This window comes from Capricornis sumatraensis, chromosome 16 (assembly GCF_032405125.1).
Source record: "Capricornis sumatraensis isolate serow.1 chromosome 16, serow.2, whole genome shotgun sequence".
In the NCBI taxonomy this organism is placed as follows: domain Eukaryota; kingdom Metazoa; phylum Chordata; class Mammalia; order Artiodactyla; family Bovidae; genus Capricornis; species Capricornis sumatraensis.
In genome coordinates this window covers 57,727,802-57,754,204 of record NC_091084.1, presented here as the reverse complement: position 1 = coordinate 57,754,204, position 26,403 = coordinate 57,727,802, and the positions used below count along the sequence as shown (strand labels likewise).

The 26,403-nt window shown below is 35.6% G+C and overlaps 1 protein-coding gene across 1 annotated transcript in view; it reads right to left on the bottom strand.

Annotated features, from left to right (window-relative positions):
* Positions 1-26,403, bottom strand: part of ANO3 (anoctamin 3) — a 444,144-nt gene that overhangs the window by 170,640 nt on the left and 247,101 nt on the right. Inside the window, 1 exon segment of the mRNA XM_068988751.1 lies at positions 20,869-20,987. Within this exon segment, the coding sequence (XP_068844852.1) occupies positions 20,869-20,987 (119 nt within the window).

Below are 26,403 nucleotides of genomic sequence, written 5' to 3'. Positions count from 1 at the left end.
TTCCCTTAGGTTATAAACATGTAACACCACATTTAAGAATTTCTCATCTTGTTCTTTACTTCTCTCCCTCCCCCACAAAATCCCATTTGTGGAGACAAGTAGTAAGCAAGGTAGAAATTTGTCACATACTGTAGAAGAAAATGAAAGATTGCATATCACACTGTGCATTAGACAAGGCTCTTCTTCTGGAGCATTTTTTCTAAGTTTCTTTTATTTCTCCTACGGTCCTAAAACCTCTAAGTACCTGCTCCTCCTCTTAGATTTTTTTCCCCTTAATCTCAATCTACCTCCCTTTCTCAGCACAGAATTAGACCACGAAAGGGATAAAGTCAATCTTGCCACTTACTATGACTGTGAATCCTTGAAATAGTGATTTGATCCTGCAAATCGTCAATTTTCCCATCAATAATAATATGAATGTCTTATTGATAAATCACTATGCACCAGCATAATTCTAAATTTCATATGAATATCCATTCATTGATTCCTTATAAATATCCTATGCAGTAGGTAGGTATCATTGACTGTTACTGCTCTCCCACCTTATTTTACAGAGAGGAAATCTGAGGCAAAGAAAATTTAAACAGCTTTTCCAACACAGCAAGTAAAAAGCAGCACCAAATCTAAATTCATGTGTCTTAAATTCAGGAGCTAAGTTCTTAACTATTATATTGTTAAGATGCATATCTATAAAGTTACAAGAATCATACCTATTTCACATACACTTATTATGTAGAGTCCCATGTACTCTTTAGCACATATTATTTGTTACTTTTACAATTACTGTTACTATTTTCAATTTTTATTTTTAGTACTACTATCAAGTATATATAAGACCAACATCCCTACACAAGAGCACCTCCAATGCCATATCTGCCCTTCAGAATCAAACTGAGGAGCTTATTACATAAATTGAAATGTCTATACTGTCATTTATTTAAGGAGTTACATGTGTTGTCCAGTTAAGTGACAATATATAGAGTCCATTTGTTTGAATGCACAGTGGTCAATTAATCCACTCTGTGTGTGGATGTGTTTTGTAAATCTGTTTGATATCACAAACATTTGCATTTATGGGTATGAGGCAACAAAGGCTCTTCAATAAGACTTGTTATATAAAACCATATTGCCTCCTTACCTGTTGTCTCTCTACAGGCCCTTTCTGCCACACTCTATGCTATAGCTACGTGTGTCTCTTATCTTGGTCACTGCACACATATGACCTAGTCTAGCCCCTGCTTTTGTTCATGCCCCAGCCTTCGTCTGCTCTGACGGCGCTTTTCATTTTTTCCAAGTCTGCTTCCATTTTCCCCCTAATCTGCATGCTTGCTACAAAATGAAGACAAAGTTAAGCGTTGCTCAGAGCTGCCTTCTGTTTCAAATTCAGAGTTATCTTTCATTCTATCCTCTCTTGACCCGCAGATATAGATGCAACTGTACATGTGATGCATATACACTTCTATGATATATAATATGCAAGGTGACCATGTCCTATTGCACTGTTAAATACCCAAACAGTATTCAGTTTTACAGTTCTTTCATTTATTTACCTTCCAATGAAGAATAGGCCTATTCTTCTAGCCTATTCTAGTGAAGAATAGGCTTTCCTGATGACTCAGATGATAAAGAATCTGCCTGCAGTACAGGAGACCTGAGTTCAATCCCTGGGTTGGGAAGATCACCTGGAGAAGGGAATAGCAACCCACTACAATATTCTTGCCTGGAGAATTCCATAGACAGAGGAGCCAGCACACAACTGAGCAACTAACACTTATTGTGAATGGTAATGATTCATTGAAGAATATTTTGGCTATGTTTGCTAAATTATTCTTTGGCATGATTCATCATGATTCAGTGAATATCCCTGTTCATACATTCCTATTAACCTCTCTAATTGTTTTATTCATATAAATCCTAGAAGTAAAATTACTTAAAACTTTTATCCAATTTCAAAGATAAACTTGATTTCCTACTTTTTCATAAACTTTATCTGAACTCTTAAGGTCACAATCATAACTCTATTAGACTGAAAGTTGTAATGTTTTCCTAATATTCTTCTTCATGTTCACTTATTTAACAAGTTTATTGTGTGTTCTTGTTATGAGGCAGGCTCTGTGCAAGGTGCTGATGTAATTACAAAGAAAAATAGACCATGATCCCCATCCTTGAGAGAGTAATTTAGTCAAGCAGACAGATAGCAGCACAAGTTAATTACAATTTGGTGTGATTTGGGCTATATGAGGGGTGAGTGCAAGAGCTGAGAAGAAAGATAAAGTGACTGTCTGGAGAAGGAAGGAAAAGTCTTCTCTTTAACAAATGGCGCTAGAATAAGTAGACAGTCAAATGCAGAACAGAACAAAACAACTAATCTAGATGGACTACACTCTTCATGAAAATAATTCAAACTGGATCAAAGACTTAAATGTAAAGTATAAAACTATAAAATTGCTGGAAAGAAACCTAGATGACCTCTGAAATAATGATGATGTTTTAGATACAACACCAAAGTCATCATCCCTGAAAGAAATAATGTATAGCTAGACCTGATTAAAATTTTGCTTTAGAAATAGACAATATCAAGAGAATTAGAAGACAAAGCATAGACTAAAAGAAAACATTTTAAAAAGATATATCTGATAAAGAACTGTTATCCTAAGTAAACAAAGAAATCCTAAAACTCAATATTAAAAAATCAGTTAAAAATGGCATGTGGTCACTGAAAATATACCTCTTCAAAGAAGATGGTAAATAAGTACATGTAAAGATGCTCCACACTGTATGCAATCAGGGAAGTGCAAATGAAAACAATAGGGAGGTACCATTACAAATATATCAGAATGGCCAAAACCTAGTACACTAATAACAATAATCGCTGGTGAGGATGTGGAGCAACATGAATTCTCACTCATTGCTGGTGACAATGCAAAACGGTATAGCTACTTTGGAAGACAATTTGGGGATGTGTTATAAAACTAAACATACTCTTACTATATGATTCAGAAATTGTGTTCCTGAGTATTTACCCAAAAGAGTTGAAAATCTATGTCCACATAAAAACCTGCACATGCATGTTCACAGCAGCTTTATGAATAATTGTTCAAACTTGAAAGCAACCAAGATGTCCTTCAGCAGGTCAATGGATAAACTGTGGCACAGCCAGACAATGCAATAATATTCAGCACTAAAAGTAAGTGGGTTATACAGCTATGAAAAGACATCAGTTCAGTTCAGTCACTCAGTCGTGTCTGACTCTTTGCGACCTCATGGACTGCTAGAGGAATCTTAAAATGGATATTGCTCAGTAAAACAAAACAATCTGGAAAGGCTATATGATGTATGATTCCCAACTATATGACATTCTGCAGAAGACAAAACTATGGAAACAACAGAAATATTAATAAAAAATTGGTTGCTGGCAAGGGGCCGAAGTAAGGTAGAGAGAAACAGTCAGAGCACAGAGGATTTTTAGAACAGTGAAAATGCTCTGTATGTTATTATAATGATGTACATACATCATGATGCATTTATTCAGCCCATAGAATGTACAATACTAAGAGTGAACCCTAAGGCAAACCGTGGACTTTGGATGATTGTGAAGTGTCAGTGTAGGTTTATCATTAGTGAAAAATGTACCATTCTGGTGAGTGATACTGGTAATGAGGAAGACTGTGCATGTGTGAGGGTAGGGGGATATGAAAAATCTCTGTCCCTCACTTTTAATCTTGTAAATCTAAAATTGCTCTAAATATAGTCTTTAAAAAGTGGCATGTGATTTAATTCCTGAAAAATGAACAGAAGAAAGGGGGGAAAACTCTGCAGGTAAAGGGACAGGTCATGGAAGTGGGGGAGTTCTTCAAGACCCACTAGGGTGTTGGTTGTGATTGTGTTGGGAAGAAACTGGTATCTAAAAAGGCTGTCAAAGAACAGAAAGGACGGTACTTATGCGCTCTAACATTTCCATCAGAGTTGCACTTATGTCCCTATTCTTATCTTTCCCAACTAACTACAAGCCTTTTGATGACTAGAACTATACCTTATTCTTTTTGTAGCCACTATATTTTGTATAATGCTTGGAGTGTATATGTATGTGCACACATACACACACACCCATGACTCAGTCATTCAACCTGTGGCTGTCTTCTCAAAGTCACAGTGTTTTCTTTTCACTGATACATGTGAATTTAGAAATTCTATAATAATATGCATTTCTATTGTATAAAAAACAAAGGGAATAAAAAATCACCTATAATCCCAGTATGATACTTGAACACTCTTTTTACACACATGCAAGTATAATTTTGCTTTCAAACAAAATTATTTTGCTTTTTTTCCCCTCTTTGGCATGTTCCCATGTCACTATAACCAACATCACTGTGATTTTTTAATAGCTATCATCTCTATTGTTATACATATACATATATTCTGATGTTGGAAACTCACGTATCTACCCCAACTGCCAGCACTCCTGGCTACACCACCATCATCTTTCAACGGAACTGCTCTAACACCACCTTACTTTCATCACTGTTTGCCCATTCTCATATAAAGTGATCTTAGGAAAACAAATCTGTTGAAAACTCTGAACTTAGAATGAAATCCAGACTCCCGGCATAAGGGCCCTGTAATGGTGTGCTTGCTTACCTCTCTCTCTCCTCTCATTTCAGCCATCCTGGTGTTCAGCCTCTGTGTTCCTGCCACAGAGGCTATATATCAGTTTCTCAAACACACCAAGCTCTTTCCCATTCCAGGGCCCTCATAAGAGGCACCTCTCTGCCTGGAATGCCTCTTTCTCCCACTCTTCCTGTGGCTGACCTCATCTTTCAGTTCTTGGCGTTAATACCTTCTGAGAGGTTAATACCTCCCTGATTGCCCTGTGTAGCTCCTCTTCCACTATTTAATAACCCACTTAATGACAACTTGTAAATAGTTATTTAACTTGTTAGTTTATTATCTATTTCCTGACTCCTCCATTAGACATCTATAAGCTTTGCAAGGGCAGGGATTCTGCCTGTTTCATTCATCAAGAAATATCCAGACTTAGTATAAGGTCTGGCATATGGCAGGCTCTCAAAATATAGAGTACACTGGAGATATTAAGGGAAGATGTCAGGGAATGGTTCTCAAATGTGGTACCAGTATCAGCAACATCAATATCATCTGAGAATTTCTTAGGAAAACAAATTCTCCAGCCTCAACTAGAATTATTGTTATCAGAAGCTCTGGTATAGAGCTTTGTTACCTGTTTTTTTTAACAAACCCTACAGGTGATTTTGATGTTTCCAGCTTGACAACCACTGCTGCAAGGTATCTGTTTAGAAAAAGAAACATATTTTGTTTGAAAGTTGCCACAGCTAAAATTTCTTAGAATGTGAAATCTGAACCTCTGTGTGCATCTATGCGCTCAATACTGTCTGACTCTTTGCAACCCCGTGAACTATATAGCTCGCCAGGCTCCTCCGTCCATGGGATTTCCCAGGCAAGAATACTGGAGTGGGTTGCCATTTCCTTCTGCAATTTGAAACTTTAATATCACCAAATATCATCTTTCACTTATTGAAAAAAAATGCTGAAAGATAATTTTTAAAAAATATTTTAACCTGACAATTAGTGAATTTTTGCTTATAATTTTGTTTTTAAGGTTATAAAATACACATAATTCTTATAAAATCAAGTAAAATTATGCAGCACATACTCTTCTCTGAAAAAAGTCCTCAAATGTAAAGCTACTTTCCTACTGATGGCTGAGTACTAATTCAGTTAAAATCAGGTATAATTATGGAAGAACATATATCCTACTTTTCTCAAGATGGTTCATACAATGAATTGTTCTGAATAATGTATCAAACACTTGGTCTTTGAGGTGAATTTTCCATTAGTGACTTAGTTATTTTATTTAAGGGGAATCAGTTTTTTACATTTGGAGTATCCTATGAAATGGAGCTGGTTCACTGAGAAACACAGTATCAGTGGAGTTACGAAGAAGATAGAAAATTAATCACTGAAGGTGGAACTTCAGGTTGGATTCAAAACACTTGAATTACTTGGCCTGCTATCACTGGATTAAGTGTAACTCTGAATACCATAGAATAAGACATATATCCATAGAAAGAATAAAGATTATGAAGCAGTTGTAAGTATTCTTTGTAAAAGTTAAAAAGGAACCAAAAGGAAGAGAGAAACAAAATACTGATTGAATTTCTGTTACAGGCACTATATTATACTAAGTGCTATTTTTTAAGACTATCATATTATTCTCTTTCCACCCATTTTTATTTGCCAAAATCAAAGGTTTTCTGGTTTTTCTAATGAAAACCTAAAGCCAAACCTTTCTAAGCAGATTATGATGGGTAGACTATGGTTTTTCTACTGGGTTCTCAATGAAATAAACATTTGTTTTTTAACATATGAGCTTGAAATATAATCTTAGTGGGAATAATTGACAGAGAATACATTTGAGCATACTTTTCCTCCCCGCTGATTTTTATATTTCATATACTATAAAATGAATCTTTTAAATATTTATTTTTTAAAAAAGAACACTTATTTACATATCAGTGATTATCTATTTTAGATGATCTAACCTTGAATGCAGATTTAGAAGTTGAACCTCTTATCTCCAAAGGGAAGTAGCTGACATTTTTAAACAAAGAAATGAAAGCCTTCAGAATGGGACAAAATTAATTTTATCACCTTTAAATGCATGAGAAAATACAGTAGGTTGAAAAACATTTTGTTCTCTAGTTTAAAACAAAATTAATTTCATAGTTGTGTCACTTTTTTAACATTTAATGTTACAAGACATGCTTCTTTAAATTCAGATTTTTTTCTCAGACACTACTTTGACTGATATTATTTACTAAAATATCTTGTATAAACAATAATTTAAGAACATCTTAAAAAGACATACTTTTGTAAGTGATTATACTTTATAAATATTTTCAATGAAGAACAAATTTTAGAGTAGAACTTATGAGTACCTATTTCATTGAAACCAAAAATCAAATGCATTTAAAAATAGTCAAAACTTCAGAGAGGCAGCATCTGTTATGTGAGATAAACTCTGATGCTTAAAATATATCTATTTAGATCATATATTTCTTATTTTTAAAAATACATTTCTAGTATTTGAAAAAACAGATACACTCATTTACAATTCTGAAATCAATGTCTATAATTCTTAGTTGGCTTCTTACATATTTTTAAGGAAACAGAAAAGTAAAATAGAATTCCTAGATTGATATACTTATTTAAACATACCACAGTCAGAGTTCTGGGTTCAGCTGCATTTGGAATCCTTCATTGCTGACAACAGAGTTTCAAATGACAATCTTCTTTGAAGCACTCTTCAGCTTAACAACAGAAAGTTCTCCCTTCCACCGCCTGCTTTTTCCATTAGCTAGAGTGTTACATATTGAATGCTGCACAAAGCATTTGACTGGAGGGTTTTTAGACAACTCTTTAAATGCCTGAATCTGAATAATGATTAAAAGGGGAAAAAAGATAACACATCATCTCTTTATAAGAACTTCTGTGTTTTTTTATTATTTTATTTTAAGGGGGAGTGGTTATGGGGTGGAGTAGGGGGCTGCCTTTGTGTCTCATTGCTTAACAGTGTCTACGTATGATTCATCTAAATGGCATTTAGTTATATAATGTCAGTGACATTTTGATGATTTTACTGTCAATTTTTAATGATCTCTTGAATATTCTTAGGTTATTTGAATTAGTTGGACAGATTAACATAGAAGGTGGGAGGTATATTTCAGCCTGAATAATAGTGGCCTGACAAACAAAAACTTTTTTTATTAGTGAACTTTTTTTTATAGGTAATGTTTTTTTGATAGCCAAGTGGGGCTATTTATTTTTTTCCAGTTCATGTGAATGGCCACATTTTCTTTTTCACTAGAGAAAGTTACAACAGAACCATTTGTAGTTTTTGAAAAATCCTATATCTATTACTTGACATTGTATTAATTGGCTCTGGGATGAAAATGATGAAGTGATTGTAACCCGAAAGCAACAGAAGTAATTGTTACCTAAAAAAAAATAAATGAATAAATAGAATTGAAAAATTTTGCCCCTCTGTGATAAACACTGACAGGATGAGATGCAACAGAAGGTTACATATATTTCTGTCAAGAAAACCTCCACAGGATAGTTTGTAATTGAGACTGACAAGACAGTGAACTAAGAATCAGCCACTTAATGGATATAGCCCTGAATTAATCAGCATGCTAAAAATGGATTTTCCAGTTAATCCCACATAACAGATCATTTTAATGTCACTCAAGAGTTTGAAACCTTTAAACAACAAATGGAAGATTACTGTAATCCCGATGTCTACACTGTCTGTGTCATCAAGGGGTTAATAAAATCATGCAGGTCTCCATGACTGGGATCCTCACCTGGAATCTTGAATTGCACCTTGCAAAGAAGTCAACAGTCACAAGACAATTTTTTTTTAATTCTACAAGTTTCAGAAGTTATTTAATAAACACAAGAGTACTTAATTTTGTTGATATTTTCTTCCCTTTTCAAATAGTGATAGTGGCTCATAATGGTCATATTTTGAAGGACACATTTGGTGGCAGGAAGGAGTGTGATGTGAATGGAGGCAAAGGGCATGGGGCAGTGAAGGGCTCTGAGCAGCAGAAAAGGGGTGAGTATTTCAGTTTATTAGGATTTGAGCATGCTGCTGCTGCTGCTGCTAATTTGCTTCAGTCGTGTCCGACTCTATGCGATCCCACAGACGGCAGCCCACCAGGCTTCCCCGTCCCTGGTATTCTCCAGGCAAGAACACTGGAGTAGGTTACCATTTCCTTCTCCAATGCATGAAAGTAAAAAATGAAAGTAAAGTCGTTCAGTCATGTCCGACTCTTAGCAACCCCATGGACTACAGCCTACCAGGCTCCTCCATCCATGGATTTTCCAGGCAAGAGTACTGGAGTGGGGTGCCATTGCCTTCTCCGAGGATCTGAGCATAGGAACCTCAATTTCATACTTTCTTCTTAAACAGAAAACATTGACAAAAGCACAATATCCATGGTCCCTAGTGAACATGAACATTCCTGAGTGAGGTGAACATGATCTCTAATTGTCTCATGGGTTCTACAGGCCCTTGTGCACACCTCCAGTACGCTGTTCAGCACAGCACAGACCTTAGCAGTGAGGTGGCCTCTATAGACTTCCTGCCGACTGCTTACCTAGCTATATGATAAAAGGATACTTAGCCATTCCCAACTTCCATTTCCTCACCTCTGAAAACGGGGTAAAAATATACCCAACTTTTTAAGAGTTGCAAGTATAAAATGGAGGTAGGTCATCAACAAAATCTCTGAAGGATCCTTAATAGACGTTAGCTGTTGTAATTATTTAATGTTATTTTTATTAATGTTCCAATTTCCGGTCCGGTGTTCCTTCTGCTACACACACAACCTGGAGAGCCTCAAATTAGGAGATTAATGAAGTAGACTTGACTTCAGCTGTGTTCAAATAGCATTAGTTTTTATCTGATTTCACTGGCTGCCCTCACATCTCAGCAGGTAGAGAAAGAGTTTGATGTGAGTCTATCATTGACTGACCCAAGCAGAAGAATTCTCTGCACCATTTAACTGGTGTGCCCACACATTTGCTTTCATGTCCCATAAACGTATATAAAATTCTGCAGACAAGTTATTACAGCTTTCATTTTAGAGCTAAAGTCCTCCAGGGAGGCTTAGGAGATCTTCCAAGATGAGCTAAATACTCGTGGGGACAAACAGTAAGCTGGTGATTGAGGAAGCCTGTTCTGTGTCTAATTACCAAGACATTAGTTCCAGGAGAGAGCAAACATCTATGGCATTTTGTTTGTTTTCTTGTGTAGCTTATGAAATAAGACAACTTTCTAAATAGGCACATTTTCCCCATATAGTCTCTAAGGGAACAAAAAGACAACAATCCCAACAAAGCCATCCCTCACTTGAATCTACTCTCATAATTAAATGTCTCTTGATCTCCTAGCCTCCTGCTCTAGACATAGCTGTAGGGGCTTTTGTGGAGGAGTAGAGTTTTGTGGAGTTTATTTTTTCCCCTCATTTACAAGGGTAGTTCCCATACTGTGTAGCAGATGCATTTGAAAACATTTAGATCACTGATTATTATGTAACACCAAGGAGTATACACATCCTCCTCTGTGGCTACTTTTGCTAGAAATATTAAGTCTGTAACAAACTCCCTATAAATTTTTATTTTGTTGATACAAGAGTAAATTACAAACAGGTCAGTCCACTCCTGGGATGTTGAGGGTTAATTACACAATATTAAAATACAGAACTACCTCCTTCAGAGCAACAGTTTAGGATTTTTGAAAGATATGATTAATATATGAGTATGTTTATTATAGTTAACTATTAAGCTGAAGTCAGAAAAGCATAGAGTACTGAAGATAAAGAGATGCTATAGTCCAACTCTGCTCCTGCCTAGTTCAGAGACTGGGCAAAAGACTTACCTCTTTAAATCTTATTTTCTTCATTAGTAAAATGAGACTACTACTCACTTTCATTATTACAAGAATTAGATTATATATATATATATATATATGTGTGTGTGTGTGTGTATAGAGAGAGAGAGACAGTGAACTTCTGTTTAATGACAGTTAACATATGGAAAATCTGAAGTCCTGAACTGCTCTTATCTCACCAGTATAGCAAAGTGGAAAAGCAGTTGTAGGAAACAGAACCATCTTATTTGAAATTCTGCATCTGCCCATTTACTAGTTGTGTGAGATTTTTTAAAATAGGAATTATAATAGTGTAATACTTAACAGCCTACATATAAGAATATGTGAAATAAACTTCAAGTCATGTGAATTTGACCAATCAGTTTAATTTTTTGTACACAATGCTGATAGTTTTATTTATGAAAAAGAGCTATATTACTTTCATATAGATGGTATCAAACTACATATATTGTTTTTTAAAACCATTTACTTATTACATAAGTATACACTGTGATCATTTCACATCATCCTTAAATAACTGGGGACTTATTTTGTACCACCTTATTTAAAGGCATCACTACTTTTAATTTCATTTTTTACTCTTGAACATTTAAGCGCTTTATATTCCCTCCCCCACAATTCCCTTACAAATTACAGTGTGAGAAACATCTTTAAATAATTATTTAGGCTAACATCTAATTACATTCTCTGAATAAGTTCCTAGAAGTGGGTCAAAGGAAAGATTATTTTAAGGTTTTTAATCCTTATTGTCAAATTACTTTCCAGAAAATTTGGATCAACATACATATCTACCAACAAAAAATAAAATAAAAGTGACAGTTTATAGTATCAATTCTGAGTTTTATTTTTTAAAGTATAATTTGGTTTAAAAAATTGCTTACTCTTGTATTTCTGCAATTACTAGTTCTGCTAATCACTTTACATGTTAAAACTGTATTGTATTGTTTTTCAATGATTTTTTTACTTGTACATTTATCAATTATATTGCTATGATGTCTTTGTAGACTAAGAATATGAACCAACCTTTGGTATATTCTAGTATATTCTATATGTAGAATTTTAAGTTTATCTCTTTCTGCTTAACGCTATTGTAATTTTAATACTAGGAAGTATCTAGTCAACTCCATCAAGATTTCCATGATTAATTTTGTTGCTTGTGTAGAAAATCCCTTTAGAGAAGCCATTTTTCTAGTCTGTGATTAGAAAAAAAAAATGCTTGTTTTATTTTTACACATACAATTTTGAATTGGTTAACTATTTGGTTCTTCAATTCATTTTGGTGTAAGATGTGAGATAGGCGTCTGAAAACATTTTGCGTTCATACTGAGTCGTGTCTGATTCTATGCAACTCTATGGACTGTAGCCCACCGGGCTCCTCTGTCCGTGGGATTCTCCAGGCAAGAATACTGGATCAGTTGCCATGCCCTTCTCCAGCGGATCTTCCCGACCCAGGGATCGAACCCATATCTCTTATGTCTCCTGTGTTGGCAGAAGAAGTCTTTACCACTAGCACCATGTGGGAAGCCTGAAACCATTTTAACCTCGTCTAAATTACTGATCAGTTACTGTGAGAACATTTGCACATTTTTTAAAAGATTGATGTCTTTACAATTTGAAATGCTACTTTTATCACAATACATACACGAACACATGAACACATTTGGGTTTAAACAACTCATAGATAATGTGGAGGGGTTCTAGAAAAATCTTATGACAAATCTTGGGGAAAATATACACTGGCAATTAGCAAGTATAGAACACACCCTCATCATTTTCTGATGAGGGCTTCTGAGGGTCAAGGTAAGTGATTAAACAGCACAATGGAGGGACATGCCTTCTATGGCCACAGGGAAGATAACACTCTCCTCAGTATCAGAGTCTGCAAACAAGATCAGGTATTTGTTAGACTGATTAAAAAGGAGTCTTTTTAAAACTAGGGAAGAAGATAAATTTAAAATACCGGCAAAAACATAAAGAAATCAAAATGATTTCCTGCATGTCCCTTGGTTTAAATAATAATTAAATATTTAAGGTACAGTTTCCACAATGAAATTATTAAATATAAACAAGTATTATCTCAGATCCTAAGTTTGGGAAATGTTAGCATTTTTTTAGAAACTGTCTCAATAAATGCAAATAATTAATATTTAATTTCATGTATACTCATTAGCTGAAGCAGCCACACTGGGTCAAGTTTAGTCATTTACCTTATATTTTAAATTAATATTATTAACTACTGGGGCATAGTGTGCAAATTCAGAATAGTAACACCTATAACATTATTTGGAGACAAAGAACCATTGAATTAAACAACTGCCAGTGTCCACAGGAAAGGTACACTGTAGAGACCACAGAGACCATCTGCCTGCACCCCACCATTATATGATCTGTGCTTCTCCAGCCTTAACAGAAAATTATTTCTGTGACCAATTTCGTTAAAGATGAACACCATCTGCCAATGCCAGTAGACACAGTCAAAATGAATGGCCTTGTGATTCAAATTTAATGAACTGCTAAAATATTCATATCAAGACTTTCCTGATCTATAACCCCTTTTCCATCTAATATGATCCCCAAAGTCTCTTAAGAGGCGGGGTCACTATAATTTGAAATATAGATTTATATTCTCAGACATCATTAGCAACTTCTATAGTTATTTTTGGCATCCTGAGGGACAGTAGCAGCAGTAAACTCTTCATTAATGAATGCCTAGTACACAAGCCACTGATTCTGCTTCACAGCTTCATTCCTTTTAACCTAGACTAATCACAGACATTCTCTGTATACTGTCCACATCTAGAAGTCTCAGCTGGTATGAAGTATATGATTCCTTGATGGAGAAAGGGATTTTGTTTCTCAGAACCATCCAGTTGGTTGTAGGACCTCATCATCATGTGTTATTCATAGTTCTCTCTATACTAATGAGACAGAGATAGGAAATATTTACTGAAATCATCTTAAAAAGAATCCCTCTCTCCTCTAAAACTTTGCTTGCCGTCTGCCCAGGTGCTCCAGTCTATAAATCCATAGAATTGCTACTTTTCTCAGATTACATTATTAATTTTCTCCCTCAATTTTCTTGTCTACACATGTGTGACAGAGTCTTTTTGTCAGGAAATAAACTTGCTTTTAAAAAAGCTAGCTCTTCACCAATTTCAATGGGTGTTTGGAACATTGCTAACACTACACATATGGTTTAATGGAAGGTAATCTTGGAATTCTGCACTGATTCAAAGGTACAAAAAAACTACTTTTGTAAATAAAGTTTTACTAAGAAAAGATAATTTAAGAAAATGTTAGATTCCTAGATTTCTTGTGATTTAGGTTATGACATTAAGATATTCTTGGGCTCTATAGAATTAAATGGATAGCATGGGTATATGTGGAAAACTCAAGGACAATTTTGCAAACGTTTCCTTTCCAATGAGAAAGAATTCACTGTACATTTACAATCACTGGTGTCAGCAAATACACTACCCTCTAACATTTATGGCTCCAATATCTATTGTGGAGAAATAAACCATCCCCAAATAATTTTTATTTAGCTCAGGAATCTGTGAGCAGGCCGGGCCCAGTTGTGCAGTTCTCCTGGTCTCAGCTAGACCTTCTGTGGTTTCTAGCTGGATTCTTGCACACCTCTGTGTCAGCTGGGACAGCTGGACTCACTAGGCTTCAGTCCACATGGCCTTACTATCCTCTTGCAGGGTGGCTCTGACATTCCTATGATGGAGGCAGAGTCCCAAGAGGAATAATGGGAGTGCACGATCTTCCAAGTTCAAGGTTCAGCACTGGGACATGGTCACTTCTGCAGGCAATCTATTGATCAGAGCAAAGCCCGAGGCAAGTCCAATAAGAGTGTACCTCTTGGATGGGAGAACCTGCAAAGTTCCATTGAAAATATTGTAGGTATAGGGAAGAGGGAAGGGCTGTGGCCAATTTTCTATCTAGTGCAATGCCCCAGAGATATTTAAATACGGCTTTTATTATAGAGCTTGAGGCTAGATAAATCTAGACTTATCCCATATCTAGTATCATCTCTAATTTCTAAAGCCTCTTAGCTTTCTCCATGTGTATGCATGCCCACCTCCTGAACTGCATCCCACTACATGGACAGCAAGGCCTGTCCATGTTTGCCATCTTTATCTGTCCTCTGTCCTATGGTGTCAAACTCTGCTCACAGTGGGTTAAAAATAAATAAAAAATATATCCTATTAACTTATCAATGTCATTTTATCATATTAGATATCAGTATCACATGAGTTTAATCTCTGAAATATTAAGGAATTTTAGTGTAAATGATATGTGCCTAAAGTTAATAACTTGAAGAAAACATTCTAAAGAAATAATTCATCTTACTGAAGATAATTCTAGAGCAAACTATAGTATCTTACAAATATATTTGACTTACAAAATTATCAGAAGCAGTGGATATATGGTCAAAGCAAAATTCACCACACTGACTCAAGATCATTCAGGAAATATTTGTACAATGGCTCTCAAAACAAATTCTCAAGCAGATGCATAGTCTACCTATACAATAACTAGTAAACTAGCCAGATGGATTTCTATATTTATTTATTTTTTTCTTACTATTGATAAACTCAACAGGGCATCTTCATAAATTCAATGTAAGACACCACTTTGACATATTTAGAGTTATTTCCTAGAACCTAGTTTTATAGATGATGGCAAATCCTGTTAGAAATTTTTATTTGTTTTCTGTAACCTAACACTTGTCATGATTTACAATGTAGTTTACATTAGGAGTCATTTTCCTCTGTGAATCTTTGTTCTCTTTCTGCTGACTTATAAACTTGTTTTTTCATCTCTAAAATGTAATTGAATAACTTTTGTGAAGAAATAAAATATCAGTTACACTGTATAACATCCATGGGACAGGTTGCAACCAGTACAGTTATCCCAAGCAAATAACATAATGCACAGATCTTCAGCCATACAACTAGATACCTAGAGATCAATACGTGCTAATTTGAACCATACGAAAGTTGCTATTTTGTAGGCCACAAGTGAATGAATGTTGTCAATTTCCTAAGAGCCAACTTAAAATATATGTATATACACATACACACATATATATGCATATCATTTGATGATGGGATGAAATATCAATAACCTCAGATATGCAGATGACGCCATCCTTGTGGCAGAAAGTGAAGAGGAATTAAAGAGCCTCTTGTTGAAGGTTAAAGATGAGGTTAAGAGACATTTGCTCCTTGGAATAAAAGCAATGACAAACCTAGACAGCGTATTAAAAAGCAGAGACATTACTTCGCCTACAAAGGTCTGTATAGTCAAAGCTATTGTTTTTCCAGTAGTCATGTATGGATGTGAGATCTGAAAAATAAAAAAGCTGAGCATCAAAGAATTGATGCCTTCAAACTGTAGTGCTGGAGTCTTGAGAGTCCAGACTGCAAGGAGATCCAACCAGTCAGTCCTAAAGAAAATCAGTCCTGAATATTCATTGGAAGGACTGATGCTGAAGCCGAAGCTCCAATACTTTGGCCACCTGATGCAAAGCACTGACTCATTAGAAAAGACCCTAATTCTGGGAAAGATTGAGGGCAGGAGGAGAAGGGGACGACAGAGGATGAGATGGTTGGATGGCATCACCGACGGAATGGACATGGGTTGGACCAAACTCCTGGTAAATACTGAAGGACAGGGAAGCCTGGCATGCTGCAGTCTTTGGGGTCATAAACAGTCGGACATGACTGAGTGACTGAACTACAACAGCAGAGTTATAAACTAAGGTTGTTCAGACGCTTGTTCAAACTCTAGATATATAAGTCATTGCTTTTTTGAGGTTCTCTCTGATAAACGTACACAAAGAATACACCTAAGAAGATTATTTTGCCTTTCATTTATAGATAAGCTTTGCAAGCAAGTAGCCTAGCTAAATGTATTTTAAACACTTTTTTTCTTCTTTTGGAATAGAACTATTTATTCAAGTTGGATTTGTGCTACACCTTAACCTATACAAAGGATGAAAGTGGACATGTTTTTATAGAAGATAGAAGAGTGAATCCAAAAACTTCAAGGTGATGCACATTTTCAAATTTAAATAGAAGTGTGATAGAACTAACAGGACATTAGGTTAGGATGACTGGACTGGATGCCCATCATCACACATCATTCTCTTATTTTGCTGTCAAAAAAACAAAAGATGTATGCAGGTTTAATTATTGCTTCTTAACTTGAATATTCTAAAGTTCAAGTCAAGTTTGAGAAGGCAATGGCACCCCACTGCAGTACTCTTGCCTGGAAAATCCCATGGATGGAGGAGCCTGGTGGGCTGTAGTCCATGGGGTCACTAGGAGTCAGACACGACTGAGCAACTTCACTTTCACTTTTCACTTTCATGCATTGGAGAAGGAAATGGCAACCCACCCCAGTGTTCTTGCCTGGAGAATCCCAGGGGCAGGGGAGCCTGGTGGGCTGCCATCTCTGGGGTCGCACAGAGTCAGACACGACTGAAGCGAGTCAGCAGTAGCAGCAAGTCAAGTTTAGAGATTTGGGAATTGATGACTGTTGAGCAGAAATGGAGTGGAAGGTATCATTGGTGGTGGTGGTTTAGTTGTTAAGTCATGTCCAACTCTTGTGATCCCATGGACTATATAGCCCACCAGGCTCCTCTTTCCATGGGATTTTCCAGGCAAGAATACCGGAGTGATTTGCTTTTTCCTTCTCCAGTGGATCTTCCCCATCCAGGGATCAAACCTAGGTCTCCTGCACTGTAGGCAGATTCTTTACTGACTGAGCTACCAGGAAGCCAAAGAGGTGGGAAGGAAGGCATTAGAATGGAAAGAGACTGAAATCATAGAGGGAAGAAAACATGGTGGCATGTGCTAATTTTTAAAGCAGCAGATAACACAAATTTTATTTAATCTTAATGCATTTTTTAATTATTTTAAGCATATCATGTTTGTGTTCCTACTCATTGGTGCTAAAAGTATCTTAAAGTAGAATATCTACTTTTCCTCAATTTTTCTTATGGCTTCTCTCAGGCTCAAGTCTCTTGGAACAATGCTTTAGAGATAGTTGTTGTTTGTTATTGTTCAGTTGCTAAATCATGTCCAACTCTTTGTGACCTCATGGACTATAGCCCACCAAGCTCCCCTGGCCAGGGGATTTCCCAGGCAAGAATACTGGAGTGGGTTGCCAGTTCCTTCTCCAGGGAATCCTCCCAACCCAGAAGTTGAACCTGTGTCTCCTGCATTGGCAAGTGGATTCTTGACCACTGAGCCACTCGACTCTCCAAACATCCACAGGGCCAATCAGATAGTACATAGAGAGGCAGATGAAGTAAACATCGGGAGATAAACTACCGATTTGTGAAGACAATATAAGAAATATCAGCACAAAATAGCATCCTTACCTAACAAAACAAAACCAAAGATGAATGAATAAACCTGGCACAAATATTTCAGCTCAGAATCATTATAACAGTAAGATTTAAATTGTGCCATATTTCATTACTAACACACTGATGGTGACAAATGAAGGGATTTGTAAAGTCAATCCAGGTCAAACCAAATCAAATATCACAGAAAAAGATATTTTCAAGGAAATGATTATTGGTTATTGTCCATGCAGTGACAACTAAAAGTTAAGTCATTCCTTATGTTAACATCCAAATTTCTTTACTAAGGTATTCCCACTTTAATCAATAAGCAATTTAAGAAAAAATGAAGTGAACTTGGACTGAGTCAATATTTGTCTTGGAAAGCATCAAAGGGGATGATGGTATTTGGTGCTGGATGACTTTATTCAGATACTTTGAAGAACCCACAAAAGAATTTTGAGGGATGGTGGGATTTCTGGAACCAGAGATTTTTAAAACTGAACCCCAACCCAGTGATTTGTTGATGAATTATAGTTTCAACACAGTATTCTCAACATCCAAGTTGTTATGGAAACCTTTCATAATGTTTCAAAATCTGCAAATCAGTGTGATACACCACATTAACAAACTGAAAAATAAGGATTATATAATCAGCTCCATAGATGCAGAAAAAGTTCTTTGACAAAATTCAACATCCATTTATGATAAAAACTCCCATCAAAACAAGTATACAGGGAACATATTTCAACATATATGCCAAACCCACAGTTAACATACTCAACAGTCGAAAACTGAAAACATTTGTTAAGGGACAAGAGAAGGCTGATTATTCTCACCACTTTTATTTAACACGGTATTGGAAGTTCTAGCCACAACAATCAAAGAATCCAAAATGGGAATGAAGAAATAAAACTGTCAATATTTGCAGATGATATGAAATTTTGTAAAGCTGTAGGCTACAACTTAATATACAGAAATATGTTGTATTTCTATATACTAACAACAAACCAACTAACAGAAACAGAAATTTTTTTAAAAAATCACATTTGCAGTTGCATCAAAAAAAATTAAACATCTAGGAATAAGTCTATCTAAGGAGGTAAAAGACATACTTGCAAAACTGACACTGAGGAAAGCAACTAAAGACCAGATGCACAGAAGGAAAGATACATTAGTACCATACTTATGGACTGAAAGAATTAATAATGTTAAAATGATCATACTACCCAAGGCTTTCCACAGATTGAACACAATCGCTATCAAAATACCAACGGCATTTTTCAGAGAACTAGAACAAATAATTCTAAAATTTGTATGGAAATACAAAAGACGCCCAAATAGCCAGAAACAATCTTGAGAAAGAAGAATAAACCTAGAGGAATCGTGCTTTGTGATTTCAAACTACACTACGAGTTAAATTATACGCTACTGGCTCGGAAACAAACACACACATCAGCGGAACAGAACTATGAACCTGCCACAAAGGAGGCTGCAACACACAATGGGAAAGACAGTCTCTTCAGGGAGTGATGTTGGTAAAACCAAACAGCTATGCACAAAACGATCAGACTGGATACTTTCTCACACCATTCACAGAAGTAAATCAGAAATGGATTAAAGATGTAAAGGCAAACCCAAAACCATGAAACTTCTAGGAGATAATATGGGCAGCATGCTCTTTGACATTAATCTCAATGATATTTTCTACATATGTCTCCTTAGACAAGGGAACCAAAAGCAAAACATAAACAAATGGGACTACATTACATTAAAAATCCTTTGCACCGTGAAAGAAACTATCAAAAAACTAAAAAGGTTCTCCAGGGGATCTTTCCATCTGAGGGCCTGAACCCACATCTCTTGCACTGGCAGGCAGATTCTTTACTTCTGAGCCACCAGGGAAGCCCATACAGAATATTACTCAGCCATAAAAAGTAAAATCTTGCCGTTTGTGACAACACGGAAGGACGTAGAGACCTAGAGGGCATTATGCTTACTGAAGTAACTCAGGCAGAGAAAGAAAGAAAAACACTGTATGATTTCTCTTACATGTCGAATCTAAAAATGGAATAAAAGGATAAATATAAAACTGAATTATAGACAGATAGGACAGACAAGTGAACAGGTGATGGCCACAGGGGAAGGGGAGGAGGGGAGGAAAGAAGTAAGGGAGATTAAAAGGTACAGACTTCCAGTTGCAAAATAACTGAGTCATGGATATGAAATACACAGTGTGGGGAATAGAGTCAATAACTACATTATAACTTTACACGGTAAAAAATGAAAGCGAAAGTCACTCAATCGTGTCTGACTCTTCGCGACCCCATGGACTATACACATAATAAATATAATGAACACTGCTGTATGCTGAATGTGGAAGTTGCTAAGACTAAATTCTAAGAGTTCTTATTATAAGAAATATATATATATATATATTTCTGTTTGATTTTGCATCTATATGAGATGATGAATGTTCACTCAAATAATTCTGGTAATCATTTCATGATGTGTGTAAGTCAAATAATTATACTGTATACCTTAAACTTATAAAGTGCTGTGTCAATTATATCTCAACCAAACTTGAAGAAAAACAAAAAATTTGTCAAGCTGACAACATGATTCTAATTTTACAAACGATGAAAACAAGGCTAAGTGAGTTTGATTGACTTGCTCAAGTCATCACAACTATAAGTATTGGAATTGCAATTCAAATATTGGCCCACTTGATAATAAAATTCATGTTCTCATTAAACCATGGTGTCTTTCAAAAAACAAGAAAGAAGATGGAATAAACCTCTAAAAATTTACTGAATAATTTTATGCTTCAGAATGGTCATAAAATTCTGTTTGATAATATAAATGGATATGATGTCTACACATAACTTTTCAGTTTTGAGTCCTGTGCAGCCTCATTCTCTCCAGGAAATATCAACTGAAATTAAAAAGAACTCTGTGGATTTAGATGTTAGAGTCCTCAATGACTTATAGACTGTTTAGTTTGCATTACCTTAGGCAATCTGGGCTTCGGTTCAGAATTATTTTTAAGAACAAAGTCTTTAATGAGGCGAGATCGGTCATAATTAGCATGCTCTGATTCATCCGTGTAATCCTTATCTTTTCCTAGGTCTAGAAAAGAGAAAGAGAAAATTACATCCATTTTTATCCTTCTTTCTTTTCTTTCTCCTTAAATATAATAATCTCTTTTCTTCCATGTTTTCTCAAGGTTTAACCAAGTATAATTTTCATAGGACCCATATATCCAATAAATAAGCAAAAAAAGGTAATAATACAGAATCTTGCCAGTAACTTTCAGAAAAAAAGGAACTGCATCTCTGTCATTTAGTGTACTTAAACATTTTGAAAACAAAGTTAAAGTCATGCAAATGCAACTGGATGTTATCTCTTTTGAACTTGAAAATAGAGATATTTGTAAGAATTCAATACAATTTTGCTTTTTAAGGCAAATTTTACACATTTATCTGCTTAATTTAAAAGACTACAGATTTTGGTCATTTTTTTAAATTGCTGTTTCATAAATATGAACTTGACTTAAAAGAATAAGAAGTCTAAGAAATCATATAAGAAATGCTAACAAACTTTACAAGAAAGATTAAAAAGTATTGGGAGATTGAAACGAAACCACAACAGTAAAAAAGGAGCAAGAACATTGAAATATGGTAATCACCACTGGAAAAGTCAAAAAGAAATTATATGTGTACATTATATGAATAATGAGCAAGATATAATCAATGTAAAAGATTATAAAATAGAAAATATCCTGATGGTTGCAAACATCATTAAGAACTAGTGACACGTTTCACAAAATTTGTGTTCTAGGTGATACAAATCTCTCTCCAAATTTAAAAACAGATTCACAGAGACACAGAGGTATAGAACAGTCTATAGAGGGTGGGATGATTTGGGAGAGTGGCATTGAAACATGTATAATACCATATATGAAACGAATTGCCAGTCCAGGTTCGATGCATGTTACTGGATGCTTGGGGCTGATGCACTGGGACGACCCAGAGGGATGGTAAGAGGAGGGAGTTGGGGGGGGGGAGGTTCAGGATGGGGAACACATGTATACCTGTGGTGGATTCATGTTGATGTATGGCAAAACCAATACAGTATTGTAAAGAAATTAACCTCCAATTAAAATAAATAAATTTATATAAAAAAAGAATAAGGACATTCTCTTACAAAATTACAGTACATTTATCTTTAATACTGGTAAAAATACTATTTTCTAATCTTCATACCATGTTCAAAGTACACTAATTGTACTTCTAATGTTCTTTATGGCATTACTATATGATTTCACTATTTTGCAAGACATAACAATGAGCTAGAAATGTAATTTAAATGTTCTAGTATCTACATTAAAAAGTAAAAAGCAAGTGAAATTAATCTTAATAATAAATTGTATTTAAACCAGTAAAAAAAAACAGATTCCTAAATATTTAGTTTTTTCAAATAAATCAAATGGAATTATTGTAATTATTTTATTCAATCTGTCCTTAACCTGTCAACAACAAATTTTGACACAGAAAACGATACATACTTCTTTTAAGAGTTCAGTCATGTGACTCAGTATTGTAACAAAATAAAAAATTTTATTTATACTACATGCATTAGTTTCTTTTATTCAGTTCAGTCCAGTCGCTCAGTCGTGTCCGACTCTTTGCGACCCCATGAATCGCAGCACGCCACACCTCCCTGTCCATCACCATCTCCCGGAGTTCACACAAACTCACGTCCATCGAGTCGGTGATGCCATCCAGCCATCTCATCCTCTGTTGTCCCCTTCTCCTCCTGCCCCCAATCCCTCCCAGCATCAGAGTCTTTTCCAATGAGTCAACTCTTCGCATGAGGTGGCCAAAATACTGGAGCTTCAGTTTTAGCATCATTCCTTCCAAAGAAATCCCAGGGCTGATCTCCTTCAGAATGGACTGGTTGGATCTCCTTGCAGTCCAAGGGATTCTCAAGAGTCTTCTCCAACACCACAGTTCAAAAGCATCAATTTTTCGGCGCTCAGCTTTCTTCACAGTCCAACTCTCACATCTGTACATGACCACTAGAAAAACCATAGCCTTGACTAGATGGACCTTTGTTGGCAAAGTAATATCTCTGCTTTTCAATATGCTATCTAGATTGGTCATAACTTTTCTTTCAAGGAATAAGCATCTTTTAATTTCATGGCTGCAACCACCATCTGCAGTGATTTTGGAACCCCCAAAAATAAAGTCTGATAATGTTTTCACTGTTTCCCCATCTATTTCCCATGAAGTGATGGGACCAATTGCCATGATCTTTGTTTTCTGAATGTTCTTTTATTAGTAATGCTTAAAATCTACTATAACATATGGCATGTGATGCATAGCTAGCAGTATCAAGTTATTAGCAGCAGTACGAACTAAAAATGAACAGATCATTATACACCTTAGGATATAATAAACTACCAATTACATTAACATGCTCTAGGCATTTGACCTATACCTATATACCTATTAATAATAGCTATCACTCGTGGTTGACTAATATTTGCTGAGCGTATACTAAGAGCCAGAAACTTGACACATATAATTTCCTTTAATCCTTATAACAACTCTAGTAGTGTGTATGATTTTTATCTACACAATGATACATAAACTAAGGCATATGCAAATTAAGTAGCATGGCAAAGTTGCTGAACCATTAAGGGGTACATCAAACACATCCCAGTTGGTGCCAAAGCTGATGTTTGTGAACATGCTATAATGTTTCCCAAGACTTAGGTACAAGCTTCTCAGGTGGTGCAGTGGTAAAGAATTTGCCAGTGCAGGAGATGCAGGAGACATGGGTTTGATCCAACGTGATACCAACATAATAAGTTAGTAAACTTTTGGAACAAAATGTGTCAATATGTTTTAACAGAAAGACTGGAGGGTAATCCTAAAGTTATAATCTGAAAGAAAGAAAATCTGTTTTCACAAGCATGTTCAACAAGCCTATGGGCACTAAAGTATAGAAACCATTGCCGCCTTAATAAGCAGCAACTCAGTTCTTCCATTAACACAGGCCAGAAGCCTGACTCCTCCTTTTCTCTTATCACCATGTCTGTTCCTTAAGCAAACTGTGTTGCTTTAGCACAAAGCATAATTTTTCCACTATGCCTCACTCTTTAGCACATATCACTGCCTAAACGGCTGTACAATTTCCCTTATTTATCTTCATTTATGATCTGTTTCCCTCAGTAAGGTATTTGTGCACTGAGTTTTTACTTTTTCACCTTTGTTGTCTTTCTGTTCACTGCTTCATCCCTAACATTCAGAACAACTAAGGACATTTAGCTGTCATTGACTATATATTTGCTGAATAAATGGATTTATATGTTCAACAAATCTTATCTGAAACATCTTCAAATGATATCTAGAAACTGATCCTTTGACGATATCTGATAATAGATTCTTAATTCAAGCTGTCAGTCTCTCTTGAGTCTGTAAGAGCCTCCCTTACTGATCTTCCCATTTCTATCTCTTGTCTCTGTTACATGGCAGAGTAGCTCTTTTACAACCTAGGTTAAATTACATTAACCTTTACTCAAAACTCTCCAATAATTTTGTAGCTCTAAGTAAAAGCCATGGTCCCATTAGGACATGTATGAAATATTAGTCTTCTTCCTACCACATCTTGTCCCTGTCCTAAACCCGACCCTCCCTCCCTCCAATCCAGCCGCCCCGCTCCCTGATGAAAAATATACTCTCACCACAGGACCTTTGCACTTGCTCCTCTCTCTGCAAGAATGCTCAATACCTTTTTCATCCAGAGTTCTGCTCACATCATCACATGAGAGAACCTCTTGTTGACCACTGTTTCTAAAGTAGAACTTTCCATAGTTCTCTGTCTTCTCATAAAGTTTTATTACTTTTATTAGCACCTGACATAACATGATAACATACATATGCAAAACATACATACTATATATGTACATATATATCAGCAACTGACATTGCTATGATATAGATACATAACGTGGTGTACGTTTATCCTATATACATATGAATATATATCATGTGCATATGCCTATGTGTGTGTATATATATATAATGAATATGTACATGTTCTACATGCATATATTTGTGTTGGTGCTTATATAAAGGACAAAGAAAAGAGTGTATATGTAGAGAGAGAGAGTACTGATAGATGGTCATCTGTCTCTTCCACTGTAAGTGCTATTGGTGAGGTGATTGTTTTGTTCACTGATTTACACTGATTATATAGCTTACTGTTTAGCATCTCGTAAGCACTTAATATCTGTTGAATAAATTGATGAATAGATGTGGGAATATTTTCCATCTGTTAAATTGCTAATTTTACAGACTGAAAACTTATAGAAATGTTTAAAACATAATATTAAGTTAAAATTTTGTTTTTCTTAATTTCGATGTATTTCATTTCAAATATACTTTCCCTTATGAATGAAACTTTTGTGATACTATCCAAACTTAAGGACAAAGAGTGACAACTACAGTATGTTAAGAATGTGAAACATTTTCTTATTTTGACAGAAGAATGGTAGTTTTCCCCTCACCCTAGACCTTTTTCTACAATTCTTGCCAGAAGTTTATGTGTATCATAAATAGCAGAACTAAAAACAAAAAACTGCAGTTGGTATTAACACCAATAAACATCTGTGACAATTAAGAGGACCACATTGCATATGATTAATAAAGTGAATCCCTCTTCCATTAGAAGAATTATCTGAAATATAAGCAAAACCTCTTAATGAGTTTTGGTTCTTATCGAGGACACAGACCCTTGTTTGTGTGAAATACGCCCCACGTGGTAAAGATCATTTAAAATTCAAACAAATTGAATAATTTCAACAACACTAAATTACAATACCAATTACATATTTCATTGTCTTAGATGCTTTTCCCCCACATTTTAGCATTTCTGAAATCAGGATGGGGTCAACAGTCCAAGTTGGACCATAAAGAAGACTGAGCACCAAGGAATTGATGCTTTTGGATTGTGATGCTGAAGAAGACCCTTGAGAGTCCCTTGGACAGCAAGGAGATCAAACCAGTCAAGCCTAAAGAAAATCCACCCTGAATATTCCCTGGGAGGACTGATGATGAAACTGAAGCTCCAATACTCTGGCCACCTGATGCAAACAGCCAAATCACTGGAGAAGACCCTGATGCTGGGAAAAATTGAGTGCCGGAAGAGAAGGGGAAAACGGAGGATAAGATAGTTGGATGGCATCATCGGCTCAATGGACGTGAGTTTGAGAAAACTCCAGGAGACAGTGAAGGACCGGGAAGCATGTCATGCTGCAATCTATGGGGTCACAGAGTCAGACATGACTGAGCAACTGAACAAGAGCAACAATCCATATTTCCTAAAAGTGATTATTAATTTGATGATACTTTTCACAATTGTTAGTGTCTTAAAATCCAGTAAATTTGATAATTAAGAAAAACAGACTTTCAAAAAACAAGAACATTTCTGTCTGGTATAGTAGAAACAGGTAATTTTGATTATGACAAATGAAACT